This window comes from Podarcis tiliguerta (assembly GCF_965153285.1).
Source record: "Podarcis tiliguerta genome assembly, chromosome: 3".
Classification (NCBI taxonomy): Eukaryota; Metazoa; Chordata; class Lepidosauria; order Squamata; family Lacertidae; genus Podarcis; species Podarcis tiliguerta.
The window spans coordinates 38,480,275-38,507,809 of record NC_139536.1 but is presented as its reverse complement, the minus strand read 5'-3'; the positions used below and the strand labels follow the sequence as shown (position 1 = coordinate 38,507,809).

At 43.7% G+C, this 27,535-nt stretch overlaps 1 protein-coding gene across 2 annotated transcripts in view; it reads right to left on the bottom strand.

The window, feature by feature from the left end:
• XPO5 (exportin 5) overlaps nt 1-27,197 on the bottom strand; it is a 35,207-nt gene extending 8,010 nt beyond the window's left edge. The window contains exons 1-23 of one of the 2 annotated variants that reach the window (XM_083434623.1): nt 26,900-27,197; nt 24,136-24,257; nt 22,766-22,838; nt 20,737-20,874; nt 20,357-20,539; nt 19,935-19,961; nt 19,246-19,431; nt 18,487-18,563; nt 17,614-17,713; nt 16,508-16,591; nt 15,884-16,009; nt 15,303-15,393; nt 14,687-14,815; nt 13,931-14,046; nt 12,309-12,464; nt 11,520-11,561; nt 10,456-10,545; nt 8,964-9,163; nt 8,649-8,748; nt 7,464-7,645; nt 2,754-2,854; nt 990-1,086; nt 265-401 (exon numbers count right to left, since the gene is read on the bottom strand). In XM_083434623.1, coding sequence (XP_083290749.1) covers nt 265-401; nt 990-1,086; nt 2,754-2,854; nt 7,464-7,645; nt 8,649-8,748; nt 8,964-9,163; nt 10,456-10,545; nt 11,520-11,561; nt 12,309-12,464; nt 13,931-14,046; nt 14,687-14,815; nt 15,303-15,393; nt 15,884-16,009; nt 16,508-16,591; nt 17,614-17,713; nt 18,487-18,563; nt 19,246-19,431; nt 19,935-19,961; nt 20,357-20,539; nt 20,737-20,874; nt 22,766-22,838; nt 24,136-24,257; nt 26,900-27,004 — 2,662 coding nt within the window. In that variant the 5' untranslated portion in view covers nt 27,005-27,197. The remainder of the gene's footprint in view (nt 1-264; nt 402-989; nt 1,087-2,753; nt 2,855-7,463; nt 7,646-8,648; nt 8,749-8,963; nt 9,164-10,455; nt 10,546-11,519; nt 11,562-12,308; nt 12,465-13,930; nt 14,047-14,686; nt 14,816-15,302; nt 15,394-15,883; nt 16,010-16,507; nt 16,592-17,613; nt 17,714-18,486; nt 18,564-19,245; nt 19,432-19,934; nt 19,962-20,356; nt 20,540-20,736; nt 20,875-22,765; nt 22,839-24,135; nt 24,258-26,899) is intronic. The other variant, XM_083434624.1, reaches the window with a different exon arrangement.
• Between the last annotated feature and the right edge of the window lie 338 nt (nt 27,198-27,535).

Genomic DNA, 27,535 nt, shown 5'->3' with positions numbered 1-27,535 from the left:
AACCATTCTGAGCCATTTCTTCCCATATTGTTTTGAAACCCTAGCAGACATGCCTCCTCCAGATATTCTGCTCTTTTCCATATATTTTTTTCTGAGAAGTGAACTATCTGCACCAGGTGTGGTCAGGTGCAGAAGGAAGGCAAAGGGAGCAGGACATCGTTAGTACTATTTTGAAAAGAAGACCTCTCATGTCATGGACAAAGAGAGGAAGTCAAAAATGATTTTGGAAGGAGAGCCTAGCAACAAACATCAGATAAAGGATACGAAGCATGGGGCGGAGTCTATAGTCAGGGATGTTGTTTAGGTTGAGAAAAGCAGAGTTGAGCAGCTCAGTTGCTAGGCCCTCTACTGTGTAGAAATCTTGCTGCATTGAAGAGCCAGCATTCCCCAGGACATGGAAACTGCAATTCAAAAGACAATTCAATTTAGACAACAAACATGACGGTTGGAAGACATTCTGCTCTGAAGATACAGATTTGTGTTTGCTTATTCATTTGTGAAAAGGAGGATTGCCTTTTGGGGTCAGACCAAAGTCCAACTAGTCCAGCATTCTGTCTCTGACAGTGATCAGTTGGAAATTCCTACAAAGCTTACAGGCAGGACATAAACTGATACCAACCCTTTTGTCCCAAAGGCCAAGGCACCCAAGGTGCTTTACACATTTAAAATATTAGAACAAACAATTGGTACAAAATATTCTCAGGCCAACCTCAGGAGTCGATGGCCCGTTTCCTTGTCTGAGGTTCCTTGTTTCTGGCTTCCCTCAGGGCACACAGGTCTTTCTTAAGTCGGCCCAGGGAAGGTGGTGGGAGTGAGGCTGCACCAACAGCTCCCAGGACGGTGATGGTTTTATTGAATGAGGCAATAAAAGTTCACGAGACAAGAAATTATAGTAGATAAAGGGCACCAAACTGCACTGTATGCCTTTTGATCTGCTGCTGTTTATGTGCATTCCACAAGTTTTTTTCCTAAATCATTGAAGTTCTTACCAGTTGTCATACAGGGTACAAAAAAAGCCCTGCATCCTTTCCAGCACTGTTTTGTAAACAGGAGAGTCATAAATTTCCAGCAGAGGCTGAGGAAGGCCTAAAAAGAGTGAAATATTATCAGTGAATAGGTTCATCTCCACAAGCAAATGAAATGCTAATGGAAGAAAAAAGGATTATTACAGGAAATCATGTAATGAGACTGTTTGGGGAGCCACCAAAAGGAGCAAACACAGATGTGGATATATAATCAGGGTTGCAGGATCTATCTAGAGCAACGCTGCTGCTATAGCTTTAAAAGCTGGTAGGAAGGCCAGAAAAAAAATGTGATACTCTAGTCACATTATCTCAGGCTGAACTAGAAGAAAGCTGGCATGTTTTAACAATTTCTCCAAAGCACATTGGACATTCTAATCATATACATTTCTACCTGTGTCAGAGATTGTATAACTTAAGATGCATCAGTGCCTGAAATGGTTTAGAAGATCCTTTGCAAAACAAATCTAAAGCAGTCGTCTCTACCTGGCATGACATGAGCACAGGCTACATAGGTACACAGAGCTAGCCACATTGTAAGATTTATGTAAGAAGTGGCCCTGAGGCAGAATTAGAATCCAGCTCCGTGTCACAATTGTACAGATCGTCTCTAAAAGTCAACCCTCCTCTGAAAATGTGGTGAATTTAGAGCAGAAGTAGGGAACCTTCTTCAGCCCCAAGGCTGCATTCACTCATGGGCAACCTTCTGGCAGATGCATATCAATGGTGGGGGCAGGGCTAGAGGCGTAAGTGGGAGCAGCAACGGAGGTGACTCTTCCTTTTGTACAGTAGGTCACATTTCAGCCCTGCAAGTCAGAGGTTTCGACACATATACCCACCCTCCTTTCCATCCAGACCAAGCAAGAGGCAGTACCACAGTTCAGGGACACATTCCAGTCACATTGCAGGAGGGTGGCGGAAAAAGTCTTGTGAGGCGTGTGGGCTGTGGGGAGGTCAGAATCGCCCGAAAGGCCACATTAGGCCCCTGGGCCTGAGGTCCCTGACCCTTGGGGTTGAGAGTTAAGATCTGGAAAGCCTCTTGGTGATGGGTCACCAGAAAATGGTGAACCTGTGTGTTATTAGGCCAATTCAACCTCCTCAACTAAGCCAGGAGATGGCAAATAAGTCAGCTAGAAATTAAAAAGCCCTTCTCCTGGGCCAGGAACTTCTTGGATCTTGCTAGAAAAACTAGGCAAATCAAAGGCTTAGGACATATCTTGAGTGACACAAAGGAAATGAATTTGTTTTAAACTCCAGACTCCGGCTTGTACAGAACAACAAACCACGTTTCATGGGAAGTGAATCAAAATTCTGCTGAGGTCTTTCTCTTGTGTGTGGGCAGCCCAAGGATCAGGGCGGCTCCTTCCTGCTCATGCAGGCACCACTAAATCACAGTTTAACATTACTTGCACAGTCATTATATGACATGGTGCCTATTCCTGTTCCCAGCAAAAATCAAGGCAGCAAAAATCTTGCACAAAAAGTGTTGCTCTCTCACACACATGGCAGGCAAGCAGACAAGTAGGCAAGAGCTCAATCCTTGGGTAACTACATTTGCCTAGGCCTACTTCAAACTCTTGTTGAGCTAGAGAAATGCAGCATATGGTTGTTTTAAGCAGAATGCCCTGACTGCAGCTAAGGTAACAATTTATGCATCTTGAAGAGAACACAGCGGCTGTAAAGATTAACACACAAGCTGTAGAAGTGCAATGAAGAGGAGCAGATACTTACCTAGGATGGCATTCTTCTCCACTTCCAGCAGGTCTAAGGCCTTTGCAAAGGTTTCCCCAAACCTGGCCACCATCTCTGGCATATACAGATTGTTATGAGTCCTGGAAGAGAGAAGGATGTTCCACAGTCACAAGTTGTACCTAACAGCTGCTTGGCAGCAGGAAGACACCATCATCGTATGAACAGCTCCTGTGTCTGGCGATGAGGAAGGCGAGACCATGCACTCGTGCATGGGATCCCCCTTCCTTACCAATAAAATCGCTATACTCTCTTGGGGACATGGAGAAGTCTCCGCTTTATCACACAGAGGGTACCAGCTGCCCCACACAACAGTTACCCTCTGTTCACCTCACCTCAGCCCTTTCAAATACTGGCTGCAATGACACCATCAAAGGCCACAATCGGAGAGAGGCCTTGGACCCCACAGGCAAATTCTGCTTCTAGCAAACTGCTCTGCACCCGCTGAGCAGCAAAGGAGAGGCCATCCCACCTCTGAAAGACACAGAGTGCCTCTCCGAGGAGGGATCACAGTCCCTGCAATGGCAGCTGACGCTGGAGGAATATACAGCTCTTAAGTGATGTGCTTGTATGCTGTAAGCAGCTGTGTGGCAGAGAGATGACCCCCTGAAAAGGAGAACAGCTCTGCGTTGTCCACACCACGCTGCCAGGGAGGAGCCTCCGTCCAGCCCCAGATGGCTTCTCTCTTGCCATCAAGGCTATCGCAGGGTCCCTCACCTGCGAGATGTGTCATCTGAGTGGGGGTGGGGTGGGGAGAAGGGTCTCTGTCTCACCTACCTCTCTCCTTTGAGACCACAGACCTCCACTCAGGGCTTCGGCAACTGCACACAGCACAAATTCTGCAGCCAAACGGCCCAACAGCCTCCGCCAACATTGCAATGCCACTGTACCTGCTGCTAGAGGTGATCAACGGTAACTCAGTATCTCCCTCTAGAGCAGCGTTTCCCCCCAAAGTGTGAGGGTACAGGGGTAACAAAGGACTAGGACGTTGGGTGGCAGGGGCAGGCCTCTCAATTGCCCTCCAGAGTCTCATCTTTCATTTCTAGAAGTCTCTAAAGGAAGTCTCTATGCTTGTGAAGACAAAACCTTCCAAGAATGTGATCAAAGTGCAACCAATGCAGCGATGTTTGCCTGAGCTTGCAGACAGCCTGGAACAATAGTTCTGAGGTGTGAACTGCCCATTCATTTCAAGGGGTGCTAACAGAGGCTGCAAGAGAGGAGAAGCATCGTATTATGAAGACTAAGTGACGACGTGTTTTGGCAAAAGCCTGCAAACACTATATAGAGGACTTTATTGTTTAAACATTTGTGCTACCCTGACTATACTAACTGTGAAGAGAATGGGAAAATGCTGCCTTAGAGGTCTTATACATCCCAATATGGCAACCAGAACCCTTTTCACAGCACTGAATGTTAACACTTACAAAGATGTTGTTTGCTAAGCCTGGTTTGAAATCTTATTGCTGTAGCTAAGATGGCTTTTGGGTCAGACCCAACTAACGTATTTAATCAACATCAGAATAGGCAGCACAGGATGCATGGTTGTGGAGCATGCATAAACTGAGTATGAACGCCACAGCCTGGCCTCTGTACAATACTATATGCCTTCCTTAAAGCGCAAGGATGAAGCTCTCAGCAATAAAGCAGGGGGATCATGAAGATCCTTGCTGGTAAGGCCAGGTGTGCCAAGGACACTGGTAGTCAGTTTCACATCTGCAGCTTAGTGCTCTATTGAGAAATACTCTCATAACGTGACTGACCCTAGCTCACAGAATTTTTTTAATACCTACTATCAAAAACTAATGTGGAATAGAATTTAAGATCTGGAAATAGCAGTGAACAGATAGAAAAATTATTCCAAGTTATTCCAAGTTTTATTCATTATGTTATTCATTTAGTGCCCTGTAGATCTCAAAGTTGATCTTACCATTTTATGATTTTACCAATGTATGTACTACCACACACTAGGTTTGAAGCAAGACCATTTAACATGTGACACATTCATCAATGCATGATTTTAACTGGTGTGTTTTAATGTCTTCAGAATGATCCAATATATTAATTACTAGGACTCTTGAAGGCCAGTCTGGATGTGGAGAATGTTTACCAAGGCCACATGAGCATTATATTTTTTTAAACCCAAGAAAAACAGTGAAAAACCTTTCCTCTCAGCAGAAGCTTGCCCCCATTGCCTTCTGCAGTCCCCAATCCACCCCGCAAACTGCTGCCTATTTACAATGTTTTCCAACATACACTCCCTATCCCTTTCCCATTCTGCCAGACTGTTCTTTCCCTCTATGATTCTGCATATTCGCAGTATTAGGATGGCCTCCGCAGGCTGATTAGTGAAGTCCTTACATGCCAAATCACAGAACAGTCCCATGGCTGCATACAGGCTAACCCGTTTCATTCCCTATTGTGCATAAAGATCTCATAGGACCAGGAGACGGTAGGTGAGCACAAAGGGTCTCATGAGATCTCTACAAAAGGAACCATTAGTCTGGTTCAGAAACTTCTAACAAAATAAAAACTACAACAAAACAATAAAAGCTGGAGTGGTTAGGGAAAATGAAGTACCAAGGGCAGTAAAAGGAGGTATTCTGCATTTAATAGGTAACAGAGCAAAACTATATATATCCAATAAGATGCAGATATGAAGCCAATATAACTGTTAAGCATGGATTCCCTAAACAAAAGATTTCCATATATTTAAGCTACTTATATGCTAAGGGTATATAATGAATTGTTCATCTTCTCAAGGGCATGACAGATAATGTTTTACACACTTAAGTTACCCTTGTGCAGACTGTGAGCTGTATCCACAGCTTTACCTGCCACACATTGAGCACAAGGCACCATGCAAAAACCCCAAAGAAGAACAAGTGCAACCATTTACTTGACATTCTCATCAGCCTGCAAGCTGCCATAATTCACAGTAGTGCCGCGTTGTGGTCTAAGACAGCACAGGAAAGGGCCTACTCAAGCTCATATTTGATTCCCCTCCCATTTCCTTTTTTAAAAATTTGAATAATTGTGTAAGCTAAGTTCACCTGAGAGCTGTTAACATAAAAAGGTGGAAGCTCTTGGCCTTTTATCACAACAGCATCCAAAAAACTATGTAGTTATGGATTGGCTACTGTAAGCTCCATTAAGCAGAAAATTGTGCCATTGCCATGAAATGCTTGGCAATTCATCCAAGTCAAAGGAAAATATTTATTTAGACAATTCATATGATACCCTTCAATATAAGTATTCCCAGGGTGGATAAAGATAAAAATACAGATTACCATGGTCAAGGCTCAGTATCCCTATTAGATACATTTTTAATTGGTCAGCCAAAGAGCTTCCATGTGGGCTTTACAATAAAATAAAACAAACCCTAATGATTTCACTTCCCATCCCTTGTTTAACTCTCTTTTGATTCTAGTAGATGACATCACCTCCACTGCTAGTCACAAGAGCATATGATGCTGCCATTATAGATGAGTTCAAAGGCTCACCTAGCCTAGTTTCCTGTCCAAAAGTCCCCATTTACCCTATTTCTGAGAGAAAGCACACAAGAAGCCAGGCAAATAATGTCCTTGTCACAGATCTCCATCTTTTTTTTTTGGGGGGGGGGAATTGGAAGTAATAACCAGTTTGAGAATCAGAACACACACTGCCACCCATATTTCTTAGATGTCTGTTGTCTATGGATTTTTGACACCACTTATATACTGTTAGCCATCACAGCTTCAAAGAACATATAAACACAAGAGGAGCCCTGCTGGATCATACCAACAATCCAACTAAGCTAACATCCTGTTCTCAAAATGGCCAGCCAGAAGCCTATGGGAAACTGAGTGCAAGCAGGACATGAGTGCAACGTTATTCCCCTAACAACTGGTATTCAGAGGCATGTTACCTTCAATACTGAGGGCAGCACATAGCCATCATAGTAAGTAGCTATTAATAGCCTTCTCCTCCATGAAAAATATATAATCTTCAAGAAGACAAAAATGGGGGAGACTGAAATCATTTCTCATGGCAATTGCCCCAGAGTGGCTGGAAAAACCTAGCCAGATGGGTAGGGTATAAATAATAAAATTATTATTAGTATTACTTAATAAAGCTCTCAAATGCTGTTGATAACCCACATATACCATGACTGTCAGGATCGTTCCTTGTTACGGTTTCACGAGTGCTGCCATTTAAGCGATCAGGGAACAAGTCATCACAATGTTCCCCAGAGCACCACGAACAACTTCACTGAGTGAGGTTGATTTGCACTCTCCTCTTCAATTTCTATCTTCAGGAAGAGTAAAGAGACCATGCACAACAACAAGGAGTGGAGGCAGCAAGCTGTGTTTTAATTTTATGTTCAATGAAATTTGGGGACACCTCCTCCAGTAAGAATTCCCACAAGTAAGTGTGTCGGGCTGTTAACCAGAAGGCTGGTGGTTCAGGCCCTCCCAGGGGCAGCTGTGGACATGATTCCTGCACTGCAAGGGGTTGGACTAGATGACCCTCAGGGTCCCTTCCAACTCTACAATTCTATGAAATGTGCAGGGTGGAACTGGGCTTCTTTCCCCTTATCTACTTCCTTACAAAATTTCAATGTGCAAGAGCTGAATTGGCCCCAATGAGGAAACACACTCCTCAGAGTACATAGCATTTTCACTACGAGACTGTTACCAAGCTGAGCTGACCCACCTTATGAGCGCAAGCAAGTTGTCAAACAGTTTCAGGACCTGCACAGAGCAGGGATTACGGTAGATTGGATTGCCATTAGACATGTACCCAACCACAAATCCTCCAGCCTTCGCCTCTTCCAAGGAAGCGGGCCAACGAGCCCGTTTTATAACGCCCAGAATGGTATACACACAAAAGCTTATCTATAGAGAAACAAACAAAGAAGGAAATATTCTAAGGGTTAAAGAGAAAGAACAACAAGAGGCCAAAGGAGTCACTTTCCTTGGAGCTTCTCAATATAGCAACTTGGTAAGACTGCTTTCTGCCTCTATGAAAACCTTGGGCATGGGAGAGGGGAAGGAAATGTGGCCCTCCGGGGCTGCCTACTTGGCCCTCGGGAGCCTCCCCAGACCACATCTCTCACTGGCCCTGTCAGCATCCTCCTTAAGTGGTTTTGCTTAGTTGGGTATGTGTCACTGAATGCCTTTTGCTCGTCTGGATGGAAAATGGGAAGATGCACGTGGGGCTGTGTGTATAGAAACCTCTGACAATGGCTTCAATTTATTCATTCATTTGTTTTATTCCTATACCGCCCTATACCCGAAGGTCTCAAAAAAGAAGATTCCGACTAAACATAAGGAAGAAGTTTCTGACAGTAACAGCTGTAAAAACAGTGGAGTGGACTCCCTCGGGATGTTGTGGACTCTCTTCCACTGGAGGTTTTTAAGCAGAGGCTGGACGGCCATCTGTCATGCATGTTCTTGTTGAGATTCCTGCATTGCAGGGGGCTGGACTAGATGACCCTTGGGATCCCTTCCAACTCTACAGTTCTAGGATTCTATGACTTTTATGTAGCTGTACAGCAGAAACCATCTGCTATTTGACTGCTTTTAGTAGTTCAGGATTAAAACAAGAAACAAAACCAGCTGCTGGTTAGGCCATGTCACTTATAAATTCCTTTGTAGGAGGTCCAGCCAAAACAATATAGATAAAAGAAGCAGAAAACCCCCCACCCTAGCTCTCATTCTCATAAATGGTCCAGATCCCAGATGTTCAAGCTTTTCTCCCCCCCCCCCCCCGAGATGGCATATGCTCAAAAAGTCCTTTATGAAATAGCAAAGACTACGCATCTACTGAGCAAGGAGAAATATTCCAGAAAACAGCTAAATCCCCCTTCTCTAAGGGTCATGCTTAATAACTACTTACTCTAGAACGGTTTAGGCCACAGGGATCTTCCATGACTGGGTCTGTAAGTTTATTATCAGCACCAACATAGCGGACAAACTCTTCAGGATTCGTCAGGACTCTTAAGAGAAAGAGAAAGAAAGAGAGAGAGAGAGAAGTCAGATTCAGTTTGAGAGCTGTTTAAAATTATGTTGCCAATGGTTAGCATGCTGAATCTCATGATCTGGATTGCTGGTGTGATTCTTGTACAGGATATTATTAAACCTTACAGCCTAGCACTGTAATCCCACCCCCCACTGTACTACATTAGAGAAAGAATGGAGGAAGTCCTTGCACCTCCTCATCTCTTCAGACAGCCACATGGTTGCAACAGGAGACATGAGTTCTTCCAAGAAAACCTTCTGCCGCGGGTAGTCCTTGAACTGGTTGCTGACCAGGACTAGGGCTTCCATGAGAGCACACTTCTCCATCTGGGTCAGGAGTAGCTCATTGGAGAGCAGCTGCTTTACATGGTTGTACAGCATGTCGAAGTTTGGCTAGAAGAAACAGATTCAAGCAAAGGTCAGTCAACTGACAGAATCACACAAAACTCGACTTCTTGAATACATGCGGAATTCCTACACAGAATATTTGGTGGGAGACTGCTTTTGTTCGAGGCAACGCCATACATTATTTGATTTAACATTTCTATCCCGCTTTCCCAGCAACAAATGTTCAGCTCAAAGTTGCTCGCAATAATCACAGTAGCATTAAAAATACAACCAACATTGCAGTCACTATAATATCAAATGTAATGGCTATAAATAAAGCAAACAACAGCAACGAATTGATCAAAACAATTAATAGAATTCAATAATGTAATAGTAACTCATTGTATTGCCAGGATACTTCCTAATCACATGGAACCTTATTCCAGAACAAAAAATGGATTAGCTGTGCCAGGGATGCTAACTTGAATAAAATACTGGGAAGGGGGCACATACTATTTGAATGGCAATGCCCATCAATTTGGGGGGAACGGCCCCCTCTAATATTTTATGGGGGGAAGGGATCTTGGCCCCTGGGAGTTGGCTCCTTTGAGCTGTGCCCTGTTGGTTATGGCATCTGCAGAAACCACAGCATTTCCAGCACCAGTTAACATATGGAAAAAACAATTAGGTTTCCCAGATGCATATGCACTGGTGCCTAAAAATACGTGTACAATTGTGAATGGGATGTTTACACATTTGCTATGGAAACCACCCAGTATTTTTCACCTCACTATGTGTGAAGCTGTATTCAGTTGCTGCTTTAGGTTCTTAGCTCTTGTATCCATATGCTGAATCTTATATATACTCCACCCCTATGTTTTCCAGCCTCTCCCACAAGGACTTCTCTCTTCTGTGATTAATAATATTAATTTATACTCTGCCAATCTTGCTGGGTTCCCCCAGCCACTCTAGGCACCTTCCAGCATTTATAAAAACACAGTAAAACGTCAAATATTTAAAAAAAATCCCGATACAGGGATGCCTTCAAAATGTCTGTAGTTCTTTATCTCCTTGAGATTGGATTGGAGGGCCTTCCACAGGGAGGACGCCACTGCTGAGAAGGCCCTCGTGGTTGAAACAATCAAGATTGACTGACTGACAGACAGACAAGACCTCAAGCGTCCATGAAAGGTGGATGACAATGATCAACGCCACTGCTACCAAACACTAACAACCACACATAGAACAAACACAGGAGCTTTAAACCACAAGGGGAATAACGAAAGCATACACACACCGCTCTGGCCTACAACACACACCAAGTAGCTCCATGACATATAGAAAATTCAATAAAGTACCAGGACAAGCTGAGGGTAATCCCGGCACATCTTGATTATTGAGGAACAGGCATGTCTTCTCACATTCTTCACTGCACGGGTCCTTGGGGCCTAGGAGAATCAGTCAATAAAGCTTGAGGATTGCATTTTTCTCTGCACATTTTAACAGAATCAGCTGTTGGTCATACTTAGAATCACAGAGTTGGAAGGGACCGCAGGGATCATCTAGCCCAACCCCATGCAATGCAACATGATCTGTAGCTTTTTTGTAGGTATTAAACAAAAAATTACCACCCCAGGTCAAAAGCCCTCTTAAAGCAGGAGCGTTTTCAGCATCTGTTGAAAGGATAGTCGAAACTCAATACAACAAGCCACCCTGGGCATGCTAAAGGCACAGGCTCCCCATTGCAAGACCACCTGACTTTCTAATGCTGATTGAACCCTTAACAGCAAGCCTCTGGTGACCATAAATCCCAAGGTGTGGGAGAGGTATGCAGAACATCTGCACAATATTTTCCGCTTTGGCTAGTTACAAGGAGGGATAAAGAGTTGCACAGCACCGAAATCGCACCCTTCCCTACCCCCAGGTAACTGGAAATGTCACCTGATATTTTATTTGGCTTTGCTGACCCATTTTCAAACCTACCTTTACAGTCATATGAGCTGAAGACTTACTTTTTTTTTTAAGTGAAAGCTGATATTCTAAGGAAACCGAATTCTATACCTAATGTAAGATTTTGTAACACTTGCTCAGAATTGTGGAATGCACAACCTTTTGTTATGATTCTCCACCCCCCCCAACACTGTTTAAATGCTTCATATAAGCATTGCTTATGTGGCATGGATGCAGTTGCTTATCAATCACATCCATGTCAATTGCATCCATAGAGAACTAGTGAAAGACGTGTGTGGTCAGTACTGAAATTTACTTCCCCCAAGGGTCCCGTGAAAGAACTGGTATCCAAGAATTTATATATAGAATTTTAGTCTAGAGTGCCACTATTGCATATAAGCATGCTACTTTGCTATGTGGAAGTTTAATCCATGCACCTATACGTTGTACAGTATGGCCAAAATTATCTTACCTTACTTTCTTCTACAACTTCAAAGGTAACAGAGGCAAAGAGCTATGGGAACAAGAACAAAAGCCACTTATCAATGGTTCATGCTTTTGAATGTGCTGCATACCAGTCACTAGTCTATGAATAGCTGTTCCAAGTCCACGAAAATGTATTTATCAGAGAAAAGTTTCCTCTTTTCTATTTCAACACAAGACAAGGATTCCATCAGGTAGGAGGAGGTATCCCTAATAGTGACAAGACCAGCACTGTGTTCAGATAAACATATTTTACCCAGGGAATTAAGTGTATCACAGTTCTTCAGCGTTCTCCATTTTGAAAACTGAGGGGTCACCTGTAAGCATGAAGGCAGACTAGCAGTAGTACAGAATCAAGTACCAAACCTCACCAGCTACTAGAAGCAACACAATCTCCCCTTGAACTTCTAGTATTTAAAAGAAACAACCATATATTTTCTAAGTATGTCTCTGCAATGTACATATGCATAAAAATAGATGTAAATACACACACATATGTACATATACATACACATACATACATACTTATATCTGGTACACACATGCACAAACTTTAAAATTCAGCCAAATTATTGGGGAGGGGGTGTTCTTAGCATGCTGGATATGGGTCACCCCAACAACAAAAATAGTCCCTCCTAGGGCATCTGTTCTCTAGAATGATCAGAGAAAAATGTTTAGCCTCCCTAGATCTATCCTATGAAATGTTTACAGGTAAGGATCTACACGGTATCACTTTTAAAAGCCTCATCATATTAACAGGATAAAAAACAGGGCTTGCCTTTGAAAGAACATCTGGCAGGTATTCTGGCCTGTAAGTGACAAATGGAAAGAGTGCCGAAACGTTAGAAAGGACACAGGACAGGATGAGGGGATCCTTTGTTTCATAGCTGAGGACAAGTTGTAGCAGTTCTATGCCATCGGATACTGGGATATCCTAGGAGAAGAGAAGAATTCAACAATGTTCAATGCACTCTGGCTTTGTAGAATGTCACTATTTATTTCTCAGGCAAATCCAAAGCAGGCTGCCTGTACCTTTAGCTGAAATGTGACAAACGTAATACTTGCAAAAATGCCACATTAGCCTATTAACAAGTTTATATGGAAAGTATTATTCAACAGAAAGCATAACAAATTAACACAAAGGTATTGCAAGCCATGAGTGGGAGTTAAAAATGACTAGCCAATGATGTGATAGAAGTTTGAACCAGTGGTTGTCTAGGCTCATTATAAACAGGGAACTTATCATTTCCTTTTTTGTAGAGCTTTTGGTGACATACTTGCACAAAGTCAAAAGCATTTAGCAATATCAGCACACCTACTGGCCTACTGAATCGTTTATAGTCTCTTGTTCAACTTTTACCATCACAGTAGAGAGCGAGTAGGCATGGGGGAAAAGTTTTGTAGCGGCAACCACACTGCAAAAGCATTGTGTGAATTAAGTCTTAGTTTTATTGTTCAAGTTCTACGGCTGGAAGCCTTTAAGTATGGCAAAATAAATGTCAGGAAATATGTAACCACATAATTAAACATTTATTACATTTACATTCTACCTTTCTTCCAAAGACCTCAAGGTGGCATACATGGTTCTCCCCACTTTCCACATACAGTGGTACCTTGGTTCTTGAACTTAATCCATTCCTGAAGTCCATTCAACTTCCGAAACGTTTGAAAACCAAGGTGTGGTTTCCAATTGGCTGCAGGAGCTTCCTGCACTCAAGCAGAAGCAGCCTTGGACATCCGGCTTCCGAAAAACGTTCGCAAACCGGAACACTTACTTCCGGATTTGCAGTGTTCGGGAGCCAATTTGTTCGACAACTAAGCCATTTGAGAACCAAGGTACCACTGTATTTTATCCTTGCAACAATCCTGTGAAGTAGGTCAATCTGAGACAGTCTGACATTCTAACCCAAGGGTGTGGCAGGAGATGATGGCAAGTGCGGCGGAAAGATTCAAGGGCAATCAAAGAAACATTTAAAGTTCTTATGTAGCTGCATTGTTGTATGCTTTCTGGATGCCTCATGATTATGTTATAAAGCAGTTGTGCTCTATGTTATAAATCAAGTGCTGCTAGGAGTTGTTTCTTTTTCTTTTCCAATATATTTCTTATCAATAAAAGAGTTGATGTGGTGCCAGCAATTTTTTATTCTGAAAGTGTGGCCCAGAGGAAAAAATTTGAGAAGCACTGTTCTAACCACTACATCACATTGGCTCTTTTGCTCTTCATAAAAATAGCAGCGCTTGAAAGACTTCCTTAAGCTAGTATTTTCCAAATATTATGTGCTACTGTAAATGTAATATAATGTGGTCAAGTTAGCATCCCCACTCCATACTCTTCAAGAGACATTGTTGTCACAGCAAGCCAACCGAGGCAGGAAAAAATGAAACATCAAGACTACATACGTCCTTTTCCATGAACCGGAACATCGGGCTAACGACACTCTCCAAGAAAAAGGTCATAGCATCCCATTGCACAAAAGAAACTGAAAATATGGAGCAGAGGCCTTCACCAGTTTTAGCTATAAGAGGAAGAAAAAGGAAAGCATTAGAACACTTCCAGATTTGTAGCAGTGTAGGCCTCTCTCTTTGGACAAGAATTTACTTTCCTACACCAGTGTAAAAAGTTCTCAAAAGTCTTGCCCTATGAACCGCACCCCCCCCCATCCAATTGTTTGGTAGCCTGTTTAAAAGCTGTTTATACTTAAAAATGAGCTTAAAAATTTAAGAGTAGGGTTTGCGTTTCAACCAGTATCAGGTACTAACCCCTTGCCCTCTAGCTGAAGAAGAAGAAGAAGAAGAGTTTGGATTTGATATCCCGCCTTTCACTCCCCTTCAGGAGTCTCAAAGCGGCTAACAATCTCCTTTCCCTTCCTCCCCCACAACAAACACTCTGTGAGGTGAGTGGGGCTGAGAGACTTCAAAGAAGTGTGACTGGCCCAAGGTCACCCAGCAGCTGCATGTGGAGGAGCGGAGACGCGAACCCGGTTCCCCAGATTACGTGACTACCACTCTTAACCACTACACCACACTTCCACCACTAGCTGGAAGGCCTAGGCTGGAAAAAATAATGAGGAACTGTTTGGGTGAAGAAAAGGTAAAGCAAAACGTCCACCACTGCTGGAGACCAAGCCTACTTCCCCTCCCATTAAGGAAACTTACAGTTCACGGGTCCAATATCAACCGGAGTGGACAGCTGATATTTCAGCCATTCTCCAGCCATCTGGAAGCCAGTTCGAGGGTCCAAGCGACATGCCATCCTTATCACCTCTCCCTGTTGTGCACGGAAAGCTGCCAAGGAAATTACACGTGAAAGGCTTGGTTTCAAAATGCTTTTAAGTTAGAGGGGCACCTACTGCTACAGCTCAAATAATCCAGTCATGTAAAAGGCAGCAGTAATCACCACGAGGGGTGTCCAGGTGGCAGCTGCTTCTGCTTGCTCACTTCAACAATTGAACATTAAGTCAGATGAAGGAAGATTTGGGATGCAGACACTTAAGCATAAAATCAGGGCATGAAGGCAACAGATTGTGCTCCAGCAACTAGGATCCAGAGTCGTATTGCTTCTGAACCCAGAGGGCCCACTTATCTACCATGGCTAATAATTGTTGATATACTTTCATGAACTGTTTTGACTGAAGGCACCGAAGCATCTCCTTCTGCTCTCAAATGGCCCATTCTGAGATTCTGTTATTGCCATTCAAACTGAAGAGCATAGGGGGAAACTTCCAAGTTATCCTCCAAAGAGATGGGTTTTACTAGAACAAAGGTAACTTACAGTTGAAGAAGCAATTAAAGTCTTCATCACTGTCAAAGTCGAAGTGAGAATATTTACAACTGGGGCTGTCTGTCTTGGAGGGAAACCCCACCTGCAAAAAGAAGGGGTGTCAGATTAAAGAGATTGAGTGGGAAAATAGTAATTTCACAGAACTCTCCCACTGGCAGAATTCTCATGTGTGTTGCAGCAAAACATTTTCAAGAACTCAGCTTGTTGAGCCACACAAATTTCAACTAGGATATAACTATGCAAGTGGCCTTATGGTATCTACTTATGTTTTTAATCTAGAGTAAGTTTAAGCAGCAAGACTTCTAGGGGGCTGTCATTTCAGAATAAAAAAGCATGGAGGGGGGAATAGGTTGTCCCTTTGGGACATGATCTGCACTAACCGAAAGGAGGCATAAATTGTTATTGTTCTGCCTTCTAGCTGAATCAAAATACCCAGTGAAGGGAGATGATGGCAGAGACCTCCACCAGCATACCAGCAGCCTTCCAACTATTTCTCAAGATTGCCGCTCCACACTTGGAAAACCAAAGGTCTTAAGAACACTCTAGAATTAAAGACTCTCGTGGCACCATACCTTCACAAGATTAGTCATAGATGCTCGCAGGTATTTTGGAATCATAGCCAACAACAGAGGATCACGTGACAGGATTTCGTGCCGAAAAAGAGCTCCCCATGTGATCTGGGTGGAAGAGCGTAGGAACTAGGAGAAAAACAAGGAATCAATCTATCAAGCTAGTAAACTCCAACTGTAATGCTCAAATGACAATAGTGATCCACACTGATCCTCTCAAGCTTAGGCACTGGTAAATACTCCCAAGCTCAGCTGAAAGCAAGCAGCAATTACTTCCAACAAACACATGCCAAAACAACTGAAACTTTTGTTCAACACACACACCACCCTTTGCTACTGCAAGCTGGATCTTCATGAATGTTGGACGGCAGGAAAGAGCATGCCACATCACTTGACAGAGTTTCAGAGAAGGAAAGGATACAAGTATGCAATAGTTACTATCCCAAGTTACATAAACAGACCAAATCAGCACTGAGAATGAAGTGTTTAAGTTTAAGCGCCATGCTGCTGACAACAAAGCCTTTCTTCCATTGAGAAAGGCACCTAAAATATTTTCAATACACAGGCACAGAGCACAAATGGCTGTTTTTATGCACAAGAGGTTGGAAAACCTCCCCCTTTACCTACCTGGCTGGGGTGGGTTGTGAAAGCTAGAAATGACTCGAGGTATTTTCCAAGGTTGACAGGTGTTTCCACATCTGATTCAGAGCCCTGTTGAGAGGGGAGGCAAACTTCAAAGGTGGATTCAGATGACAAGCTGCCACACGGCAGCTGCAGAAAACCTAGTATGGCATAGTGCAGAGCTTTCCAAACTTTTCATGTTGGTGACACACTTTTCAAACATGCATCATTTTGCAACACAGTAATTCAGTTTTACTATTAAACTGGAGGTTAAACTTGTCAGTTTGCATTTCTTAGTACAGAAAGTGTTCATCCGATGTGTTGAGATCTTTCCTATTCTAATTAATTCAAGAGGGTTCTGGAAGCTTCTCTGTGTGAAAGAAACAAGCAGAAGTTTCATGATGTTCAGTTATTCCTTCAGAGAAGCTGAGTACAGCTGGCTTAAACTCGTTCTGTTATCTTTTCTGTCAAGGTCATGATGACTACAATAGTAAGGCTAGAAGGAGACTGGATCTCTCTTTCTGTCTCTCTTTCCTTCTGGTGGGGTGTTCTGTATATAGTGTTAAGGTTTAGACTTATTGTAAGTTATTATAAGTTTAATCTGCTGCAACTGGACTTCTTATGGACAGTGCCAATCCCCAATGTATTTGATTTGTGACCATTATGCTTATTTACCTTCAGTAGCAGTAAAGCTCTGATGGATGAAATACAATTGCCTCTGGTCTATTTTTTGAGAATCTTGCAATGTGTTTAAGTTTTTACTCTGCTAACTATATGTTGGAGTTCTGCTCTGGATCAATACTGAGTAGAATTCCATGATAAAACTAACCCCTTTCCAGCCCCGGGAGGAGCACAGGGAGCGTTCATGTGACATGGCTACACACGGAAGCCAACACACGAATGTGTCATGACACACAATTTGGAAAGCTCTGGTGTAGTGGTTGGCATGTCAAACTAGGACCTGGGAGAACAGGGTTCAAATTTGCACTCAGCTATGAAGCGCACTGGAAAGAGATGGGAACTGTATAGAGCAGTTCAACTTGGGGCATGAGATTATGTAACAAGTCACTGAATAACAGTCTTGGAAAAATGCTTTGTGATGGAAAACTCACCACCAATGCATACAGCTGACTACCCAAAGAACACAAGACTTGGCAAAGTCTCTTTAAGAAAACATAGTGCTTCTCTACTAGGCCTTCACCATCTGCTGTCCTGAAAAGTACAAATAAAGCATGTATCACTATGAAATACTGTAGACATCAGTTTATGGATTTAACTTAAGTAGTATGAAACTTTAACAAGAAAACTTACTGGATTAAGTACCACATGTATCAACTCTATTGTGTCTGTCAATAGGACACGAAGGAGAACACTAGAAGCAAAGAACTATCTTAACTGAACTGTTTTATAGCACCAGACCTTCTGACAATACAACATGCTTCAGGAGGTAAGGTGTGGCCATTACTACACCAAAAAGGAATGGGCGGAAATTGTCACAAAGTAATTTTATCACATCAATTTTCAGTACCTGTGCATGGCGAAAGAAACACCTAGCATCCAGTGGCTAGTCTGATGTGGAAAATGCCAACTCACATCATTCTAACAAAATCACCTTGAGATCAAAGGCAACATGTGGTTACATCTCAAGTGGTGACTGCTGTGGGCGATATCCAAAAGTGATGTCCTGCTTAAGCAATGGGCTCTGCTTGTGTAAAATGGGACTTCTCCTTCCTCTCATTTGCACTGCAGCCTCCTCAGCACACCCCAAATCCACCTGAGGGTTTGGGGGCACTCTCTATCAATCTGGACTTGTGGATCATGGCTGGAATAGGAGGCATTCTATGGTGTGCTCCTGGTACCTTCGTCCAACTCTTGAGCCACTGGCTAAGATTTATGAGCTCCACAATCTATTTTGTGCCAAAACTAAGAGCAGCTTCTTTCCCTTGGGAAGTCATCATGCGCTCACAGAAGCGGATATTACTCACTGGGCGGCAGAGAAGATGTAGTGCATGGCAACATCCCCAAACAAAACCATCAAGGGCTTGCGATCATCCAGTTTCCCCTGAGCAGAAAACAAAGGAGATCTTTGTCACAACATATGAAATTAGCTCTTCAGCATCAACTAGCAGCTGCCAGTTCATTAGTTACCACTTATACTACATGTCAGCTTTCTTTACAGATGTGACCAATAGAAACCACAAATGCTGCTACAGGTTAACGTGTGATAGGAAATGGAGCAGTAACTCATCCAGTGCTCAAAGGGCAGACAGCTATCATACTGCAGAATTCATTCTCCCTGAACAACATGTCCCTCAAATCAAAGAGGGATAATTACCAATTTTTTGCTCTATAAGACTCACTTTTTCCCTCCTAAGAAGTAAGGGGAAATGTGTGTGCATCTTATGGAGTGAATGCAGGCTGTGCAGCTATCACAGAAGCCAGAACAGCAAGAGGGATTGCTGCTTCCACTGCGAAGCGATCCCTCTTGCTGTTCTGGCTTCTGAGATTCAGAATATTTTTTTTCTTGTTTTCCTCCTCCAAAAACTAGGTGCATCTTGTGGTCTGGTGCATCTTATAGAGCGAAAAATATGGTAATTGCAGTGCGGAACAGGACAGGACAAAATCCTCAGTAGACAAGATATAACTTTGTGGCCTTACCCTACTCATTCCTGGATTATATCCATAAATATATTCACACCAAAACAACAACAACACCTTGAAGGGGACAGAAAAGAGAAACTCACTTTTCTGCTGACCACGATCAAGAGACACTCTGCTGCTCCCACTTGAAGTTCTGGCTCATTCAAGAGCAGACATAGCATCTCTAGCAGCTTGCAGTTATCTGCTGTGATGTGGCTCATAGCCACCCAGTCAATGTAGCCCGCCAGAGTATTGAGTGCTGCTATCCCTACTCGACAACTTGCTTGTGCCTGTGAACAGAAAGTAATTGAGAGGTTATAAACAGTCAATACTGGATTCTGCAATCTACTTCACATAGTCCCAAAAGAACAATAATACTTTGGCATCAGTGACAGCAGATCCTATGGAAAGGTGAAAATAAACAGCTTTTTGGGGTTTTTTTACTAAGTTTTGGTTCTGATGTAAGTCATTAAGTACTATGAGAAACTTATTTCTCCTATGGATACAGAGGAACTAAGTAGAAATAAAGTTGATGCAGCTCTATGAAAGTTTCCCAGCATGCTTGTGAAAGTTAGTTTGGAAAAATCGTTTTAGGATGAATGGGTTCTCCTTCTACCTCTGTCATTACTCTCTCCACAAATAAAATGAGCCGTTTCTCCATATTCTTCACAATTACTCCATCAAAGGTAACTGCTAACTTATATGGGACAACCACAGTTCAGCAATAGACTGCTAGCTCAGCACAACGAACAGCAGGGGGGGAAATGTGTCTCTTTGTTCTGGCTCCACTTACTTTTGATTCCTGTGTTGCATCCATTTTCTGGAAAGGAGAATAAAGAATGAATGAGCTACTGACATGTACATGGCTTCTCACTACTAATTCCCACCCCATCATTATTATCGTCTATATTCTTCTTAAATGAAACAAGTTGAACAGCCCAACTACTACCACGTTTCAAGTTCATTTGTTTCACTTTGAGGGGTAGATCACAAAATCAAGTATATTGCAATAGCCAAGATTAGAGTTTACATATCACCTCTTCCACCCTGTAGCATTTAAGCAGCAGCAGGGTTGCTATTGTAGACTGAGGATCTCCAATCCTAACCACGCAATCCTAGTCATGTTGTTTCAGAAGTCCTAATGAATTCAATGGGGCTTGCTCCCAAGTAAGTGGGGCTAGGACTGCATCATAAGCCAAAAGAAAAGAGACTTACCATGCGTCTGTATTTGTTTACATTCTGCTGCAAGGTGTTGAGCAGGAAGCTAAAGATAGTCTCCATGTTCTGGGTGAGAGTTTGCTGGATATCACGGCGTCGCTGGGCTGGCAGAGTCTGGAAGGTCACCACATCTTCTGCCAGTCGTAAAAGTATGAACATCACTAACTCTGTCTGAGTCTCCTAGAGTCCCAAGCAAAACAAAAAACACAAATAGACAAAATGAATACAGGAATAACCTTGTGATCTTTGATTAACATATTTCAATAATGCAGGAGGAGTGCTCATATGCATTACGTCTGTATACTTTGATATAATTATATCCTACAAGTTAAGCCCAGAAAAGATGCAGCAATTCGATTGTAAGATGTATTTCATACCCCCTGTTTGGAGAGAGTGTCCAGCTCATTTAACAAATCAGGCCAGTGCTGGGGCCATTCACGCTTGATCATCTCTACTACAATGCGAGAGAGAACATCTTTAATGTGACTTTCTTCTTCTAAAATATTCTGAGTACCCTGTAAATGAAAAATTAAAGTGTTAAAAGACAGAAATTTTAGATAATCCAATACCTAAAGGTAAAGGTAAAGGTGCCCCTGCCCGTATGGGCCAGTCTTGACAGACTCTGGGTTGTGCGCTTATCTCACTCTATAGGCCGGGAGCCAGCGCTGTCCGCAGACACTTCCGGGTCACGTGGCCAGCGTGACAAGCTGCATCTGGCAAGCCAGCGCAGCACACGGAATGCGTTTACCTTCCCGCTAGTAAGCGGTCCCTATTTATCTACTTGCACCTGAGGGTGCTTTCGAAACTGCTAGGTTGGCAGGCGCTGGGACCAAGCGCTGGGAGCGCACCCCGCCGTGGGGATTCGAACCGCCGACCTTTCGATCAGCAAATCCTAGGCGCTGAGGCTTTAACCCACAGTGCCACCCGCATCCAATACCTACCCCGCAGCAAAAGCTTGCTATAGACACATTCCAGACCAAACAAACTTCACATGAAATTTGCACCCCATCCTAGCCTATCATACCTTGGGAGCCTCCATGAGCCAAGGAAACGGTTGCTTCAATAAAAATAGATCTATCAGAAAGGGACAATCTGTACTGAGACAGATCAGTAAGCTTTGAGTTTTGTTATTAATTATCCTCCAAAACAGAGGTTCCCAAACTGTGGTCTGTAGCTTTATTATTGTGGCTTGTGACATTTCTGTGGACTTGTGGTCGAAGATGGCACATCCATCACATGAAGTACACATATTGATTTTTTATTGTATTTCATGTACTTCTATTCCTTACGTAGTATTTTACTGCATTACCATTTGCATGCTATGGATTTCAAACTCTAACACAATACAAAACAATGTATAGGAAATAAAAGAAGCAATTAAAATGCAATTAAAAATCATGCCGCATCTAGCACAACACATTACAATTGTCACAGAAGGCAGAAAAATCATCAAGTGGTCTGTCAAAACTCTCAGCAACTGTCAAGCGGTACATTGGGGAAAGGGAATTTAGGGAATCACTGCTCTATAATGTCAGAGAAACTTTTTCTTAGTGGAACTGAGGGCTATATGACTGAATTGTCCCAGGAGGACAACTTAAGTTGCATTCCCCACTTGAAGGTCTCACAAACATGAGCACCCCTTCCACAGCTGATTTATGGGTTCTCTCTTTCTCACAGGTCAAATACAGTGACACAACTGCAAAGGATAGAATGGAACTGAGGTGGCTTCCGGTCCCACGTGCCTTAATGGAGACAGCCCCCATGACAGCGGGGGATTATCGGTGAATGAAAAACAAGGATGAGAGAGGGTAAATCATCTTTGCAACTTCCCCCCAGGGATGGGGGGAATGGGCTTCACTCGCAGTTCATCTTGGTACCTGGCTCTTGCTCCAGCATGGAATGTGGGAGGCGGGGAGGCGCTGATTGCAAAAGCACTTTCCCTGGCAAAAACCCTCCTACGCCGCCATTAAGAAGCAGAGGTTCTCCATTTAATTGGATCCTTAATTGGCTTTAAAGTACCGGCATTTGATGGGAAAAGGTTGCAACAACATACTGCTGAATATACCAGCTACATAGATCAAAAGTTTGAATTGAGATTAAGATTTCTTTGGCGTGAGAGTCAGCTGGGGAGAGGGAAGCCCACAGTTTGTTTATATATTTATTCTAACCTTCTTTTATATATTTATGCTTTGGCAACCCTCTCTGGAGTATAAGATAAAAAAAATATTTACAAGTGAGGAAGGGGCACTAGAGTAATATTGATATTAACAAGCAAAAATGGAAACTGCATGTGATCTGAAATGAAGAAAGGAGAGGGAGCGGAACCTCAAGCTCGCTTCCTTGAAGTACATTCTATTACTAAAAGAAATAACTCAGAAATTTAACTTCATGAACAGCTTGACTCACGTTGGATATGAGCTCCATAACGCTGTTCTTCAAAAAGACTTTCTCAAGCCGACCCATATTGTTCCACCGGAACCTGCCGAATAAAACACAGAGGCATCATCTTTACAATACACTGATAGCATAGCTAACATGGCTAGGGCAAGAGAGAAGTTTGGTTCTCAAATTGTCTCACACTACTCCACTGGAACCTGCCCAATAAAACACACAGTGAAAGCTGAAGTGTGTGGGCCTCTTAAGTTTAGAGAAAAAAGATAGGGAGGAGCAGCATGGTAGATGTCTGTAAAACTATGCATAACACGGACAGAAGTGGATCGAGAAAGTGTTTTCTCTTTCTCCCTTAACACTTGGATCAGAGGCTACCCAATGATTGGAAGCAGATTCAAACTAGGCACAAAAAGGTAATTCTTCACACAGACAATGCACTTATAGAACAAGATGTGGTGATGCCCCCCAATTTAGATGGCTCTACAAGGGAATTAGACAAATTCATGGAGGAAAGGATTTTCAATGGCTAGCAGCCACAACAGCTAAATAGGACCACCAGCCTAAAAAGCAGTACAGTTGTACCTTGGAAGTCGAACGGAAGTCCGTTCCAGAAGTCCGTTTGACTTCCAAAACATTTGAAAACCAAATCGCGGCTTCTGATTGGCTGCAGGAAGCAATGGAAGCCCCGTCAGACTTTCGGATTCCAAAAGAACGTTCACAAACCGGAACAACCAGTTCCGGGTTTGTGGTGTTCGGGAGCCAAAACGTCAGAGTTCCAGGGCGTTCAGGATCCAAGGTACGACTGTACTGGAAACCAGTTGCTGGGTGGCAACAGTGGGAAAGGGCTACAAGCTCTGCTTGTGGACTTCTCAACAATCATCTGGCTGGCCAATGTTGGAAACAGAACTCTGGACTAGGTGGCCTTTTCATCTGATCCAGAAAGGCTTCTTTTAAAGTCTCTGTCATCAACACAGTCCCCTCTGGAAACAATCAGTCATGAACATTACCTAGCACAGCTAAGAAAATAGGCAGGAGTCAATACTACACACACACACACACACACAGAGAGAGAGAGAGAGAGAGAGGACATAAGGTGGTGTTAGTTTGCTAGAAACAGAGAGGAGGAAGTGGAATCTCCAGACAGCTCAGCAAAGAGAAAAGTGGGATCACCATACAATGGAGTGATCTCGTTGCTGAACTAACACAAAAAATACTGATTATAAATTCCTTATTCAGCTTGTCACTGGGTTTCCCTTGCTATATATAAACTGTAGAAGTATTAACAACCAGAGATAATTATGGTGACAGGTGCACGCCTGATTTTCTCCTAAAAAGCTCTCAAAAGTTGCAATGCCACACCACTTGCTTTGCATTCACTTCCTTACTTCACCACATGCTCCAGAATCTGAAGACCAAAGTGTCTGACAATAGCAGTCTGTGTTATCTCGGCCAACTTCAGTCCACAGGGAACACATACTGGGCTCTTTTCTTTAAACTCTTCACAGAACTGAAAAAGAGCAAGAATTATTTTTTTAAGCAAACAAGAACGTTCATATTTAATTATTTATTACATTTATATCCTGCCTTTCCTCCAATGAGCTCAGGCATCCCACATGGCTCTTCCCCAACCTTTTATCCTTACCATAACCCTGTGAAGTAGGTTAGGCAGAGATGCATAACTGAAGGTTTGAACCTGGGTCTCCACAGCTCTAGCCTACCCATTATACCACACTGGCTCAAAAAATATCCGCTCTCCAAGATAATGCAGAGAAAGATGTGTGAGGAGGCCAGTATTGGTTTTCAAATAAACTGTTCCTAGAAAGGAAATCCCCTCACACTTGTTTTGAGAATATAAAGGGCTTGCTAAGGCAACAAAGCATATGGTACTGAAATGTGCACCAACTGTCAAAAATCTGAAGCATGTAATGGTTTTGAATGCAACCTTTAGGGTTTATAACCAGTAAAACTGCTGTTCTTACTACTCCTTTTTTCACTTTCTATTTTAATATGTGAAACACACACACAAATCTCAGTGGACTCCTCCTTCCCTCATACTTGTGGGGGGTTTTCCATGTAAGAACTGATAAGTTCTGTGCTACATAGACAACTGTGCACACATCAATTACATTACGCCCACTACAGCTTTATTTTGCCTGTCTTCTCTCTGGTAATTTCATTTATTGTGTCAATTCACAAAGCTTGTAACCAAAACCATTCTCCCTTCACCAAGTTAGAGCACTTCTCCTCAATTGTCTATATACATTAATTCATTGCTTTCTGCATCAACCTCAAGTTGCTAGAGATTACGCTAAAGGCTGTCTGCTATTCCTTCATATAAGTCTCTTATCTCTCTAGTTTCTCTCACTGCTGTTTATGCCTCTTTTATTCTGTTTTCCTACTCCTGTCTTTGCTCATCATTCCACAACCATTATGCCACCAACATCTTTCCCCTCCTGGTTTAACACCCTTTGCAGAAATCCTGCTTCTCTGGGGCTATCCTAGTATCACCTCGAATGGAAATGGAAATGCAACCAATGTTACTCTACTTCATCCAGGGTTATGTCATCTCTTTTAATTCTGGCAGCGCTCTTCTGTGCGCAATACAGAGAGAACCTATTCAAGTAGAAATACCAGGGAGGTGCAGTGGTTGGACCTAGTGGGTCCCCACTCTGCCACGAAGCTAACTGGGTGATCTTGGCCCAGTCACTACCTCTCAGGCTAACGTACCTCACAGGACTGTCATCAGGACAAAATGGGGAAGAGGTAAACTATGTACACCACCTCAAACTTCTCGGAGCTGCCTTCCCCAGCACTTCTACTACTGGATAGTTTTGGCATACTTAGGAACCGAACGTTTTGTGTCTTTTGTAGGAAATGTATACTTTTTGTGCATTCTGCAATGGGATATAAATGCAACACAGAAACAAAACAAAAAACTGGTGTGGCTTTACATGGCCTGCATCTGTTGATTTTTAATTTGTCAGTGTAGTTGGACTCTTGGGTAGGGGAGGGGAGGGAGAGAAAGGAGGAGGGTGGCAATCCCAATATAACAATCCTGGCCCCTGCCCAAGCATTCTTTCCCCTTTTATATCTGCCTGCTTCTTGGGAGAAAAGCAATGACAAACCTAGACAGCATCTTAAAAAGCAGAGGCATCATCTTGCCAACAAAGGTCCGTATAGTTAAAGCTATGGTTTTCCCAGTAGTGATGTATGGAAGTGAGAGCTGGACCATAAAGAAGGCTGATCACCGAAAAATTGATGCTTTTGAATTATGGTGCTGGAGGAGACTCTTGAGAGTCCCATGGACTGTAAGAAGATTAAACCTCTCCATTCTTAAGGAAATCAGCCCTGAGTGTTCACTGGAAGGAACAGATCGTGAAGCTGAGGCTCCAATACTTTGGCCACCTCATGAGAAGAGAAGACTCCCTGGAAAAGACCCTGGTGTTGGGAAAGGTTGAGGGCACAAGGAGAAGGGGACGACAGAGGACGAGATGGTTGGACAGTGTTCTCGAAGCTACCAGCATGAGTTTGACCAAACTGCGGGAGGCAGTGGAAGACAGGAGTGCCTGGCGTGCTCTGGTCCATGGGGTCACGAAGAGTCAGACACGACTAAACGACTAAGCAACAAAATCTGTCTTGCACTGTCGAGATCGCACCCAGCGGGCACACTCACACACTGCCACACTCCCAGGCCAGCGCGGAGAGTCCGCGGAGGAGGCAAGGGTTTTTTTTTGCTCCCGCTCACCACTGTAGGAAGCCGGCCATGCAGGATGCTCAGCCCCCTGCAATGGAGACACTCGGCCACGTGGGCCCCAGGGCGGGCATGGGGGCAGCATGGCCGTGGAGCGCCACCACACTCTGGAAGCAGAGAGGTCGAGCCTCCCCACGGCGGGGCAAGCCCTTTCGAAAGCGGAGAGGCCTCGGGGGGCAGAAACCGCCGCAGTTTCTGCTTTGCATACGGAAAGCCAACGAGGCACGACCTGCATCCGAAGGAGCAGCGGTGCGAGAGGCGCACGGGGGTCCCGAGCTGGCGCCGGCCATGTGTCTACCTGCCACCCACCCCGGCTCTCCTCAGACAGCCCCCCGCCCCAAAAACAACCCCGCGCCCGGCCTCAAGGGGCTCTTCGGGAGGCGGAGGCGCGGCGGTACCTTGAGGGCCTCCAGGCGGTACCGCTGCGTGGAGGCCGGGTCCATCATCACCGTCACCGCCTTCACCAGCTGCTCGCAGAGGGTGCTCACCGGGTCCCACGACATGGCGCTGCGGGGCTGGGGTGGGGGCAAGGGAGGAGCGGGGGGGAGAGGAAAGCCGCTGTTGCCCCAGGCAACCGGGCTCGGGGAGAGTAAGGGGAGCAACGCTGCGCCGGGTGCGACGGCCAAAGTGGCGCAGTGCGCAGGCGCAGGCGACCCCGGCGACCTTTATTCGCACACGCTTCTTAAACGCCGGCAGTGAATGCGATAGTAGCTCTACGATCGTCATGTAGAGATAGGAAAGTTTAGAGAGGCTTCGTTGTTTGACGTGGAACTTTCGGGTTGCTTCAGGCTCGCTCCTGTAATTTTTTTTTTAAACTTTTAGTCCACGCATCTTTCTCATAAAGTAAGACTTGGACTAGAAATAACACCTCTCTCTGCCTCTACTTTTTATTGGAGGGGGGAATACTTTGCCGCCCCGTTCAGCTAGCATAATGGATTTCAGCTAGTTTTCTAGTTTTCTTCCTAGGAACGAAAGTAACTCTTTCAGCTAGAAAGAGTTACTTTCTAGGGAAAGAGTTACTTTCGTCCTTAGGA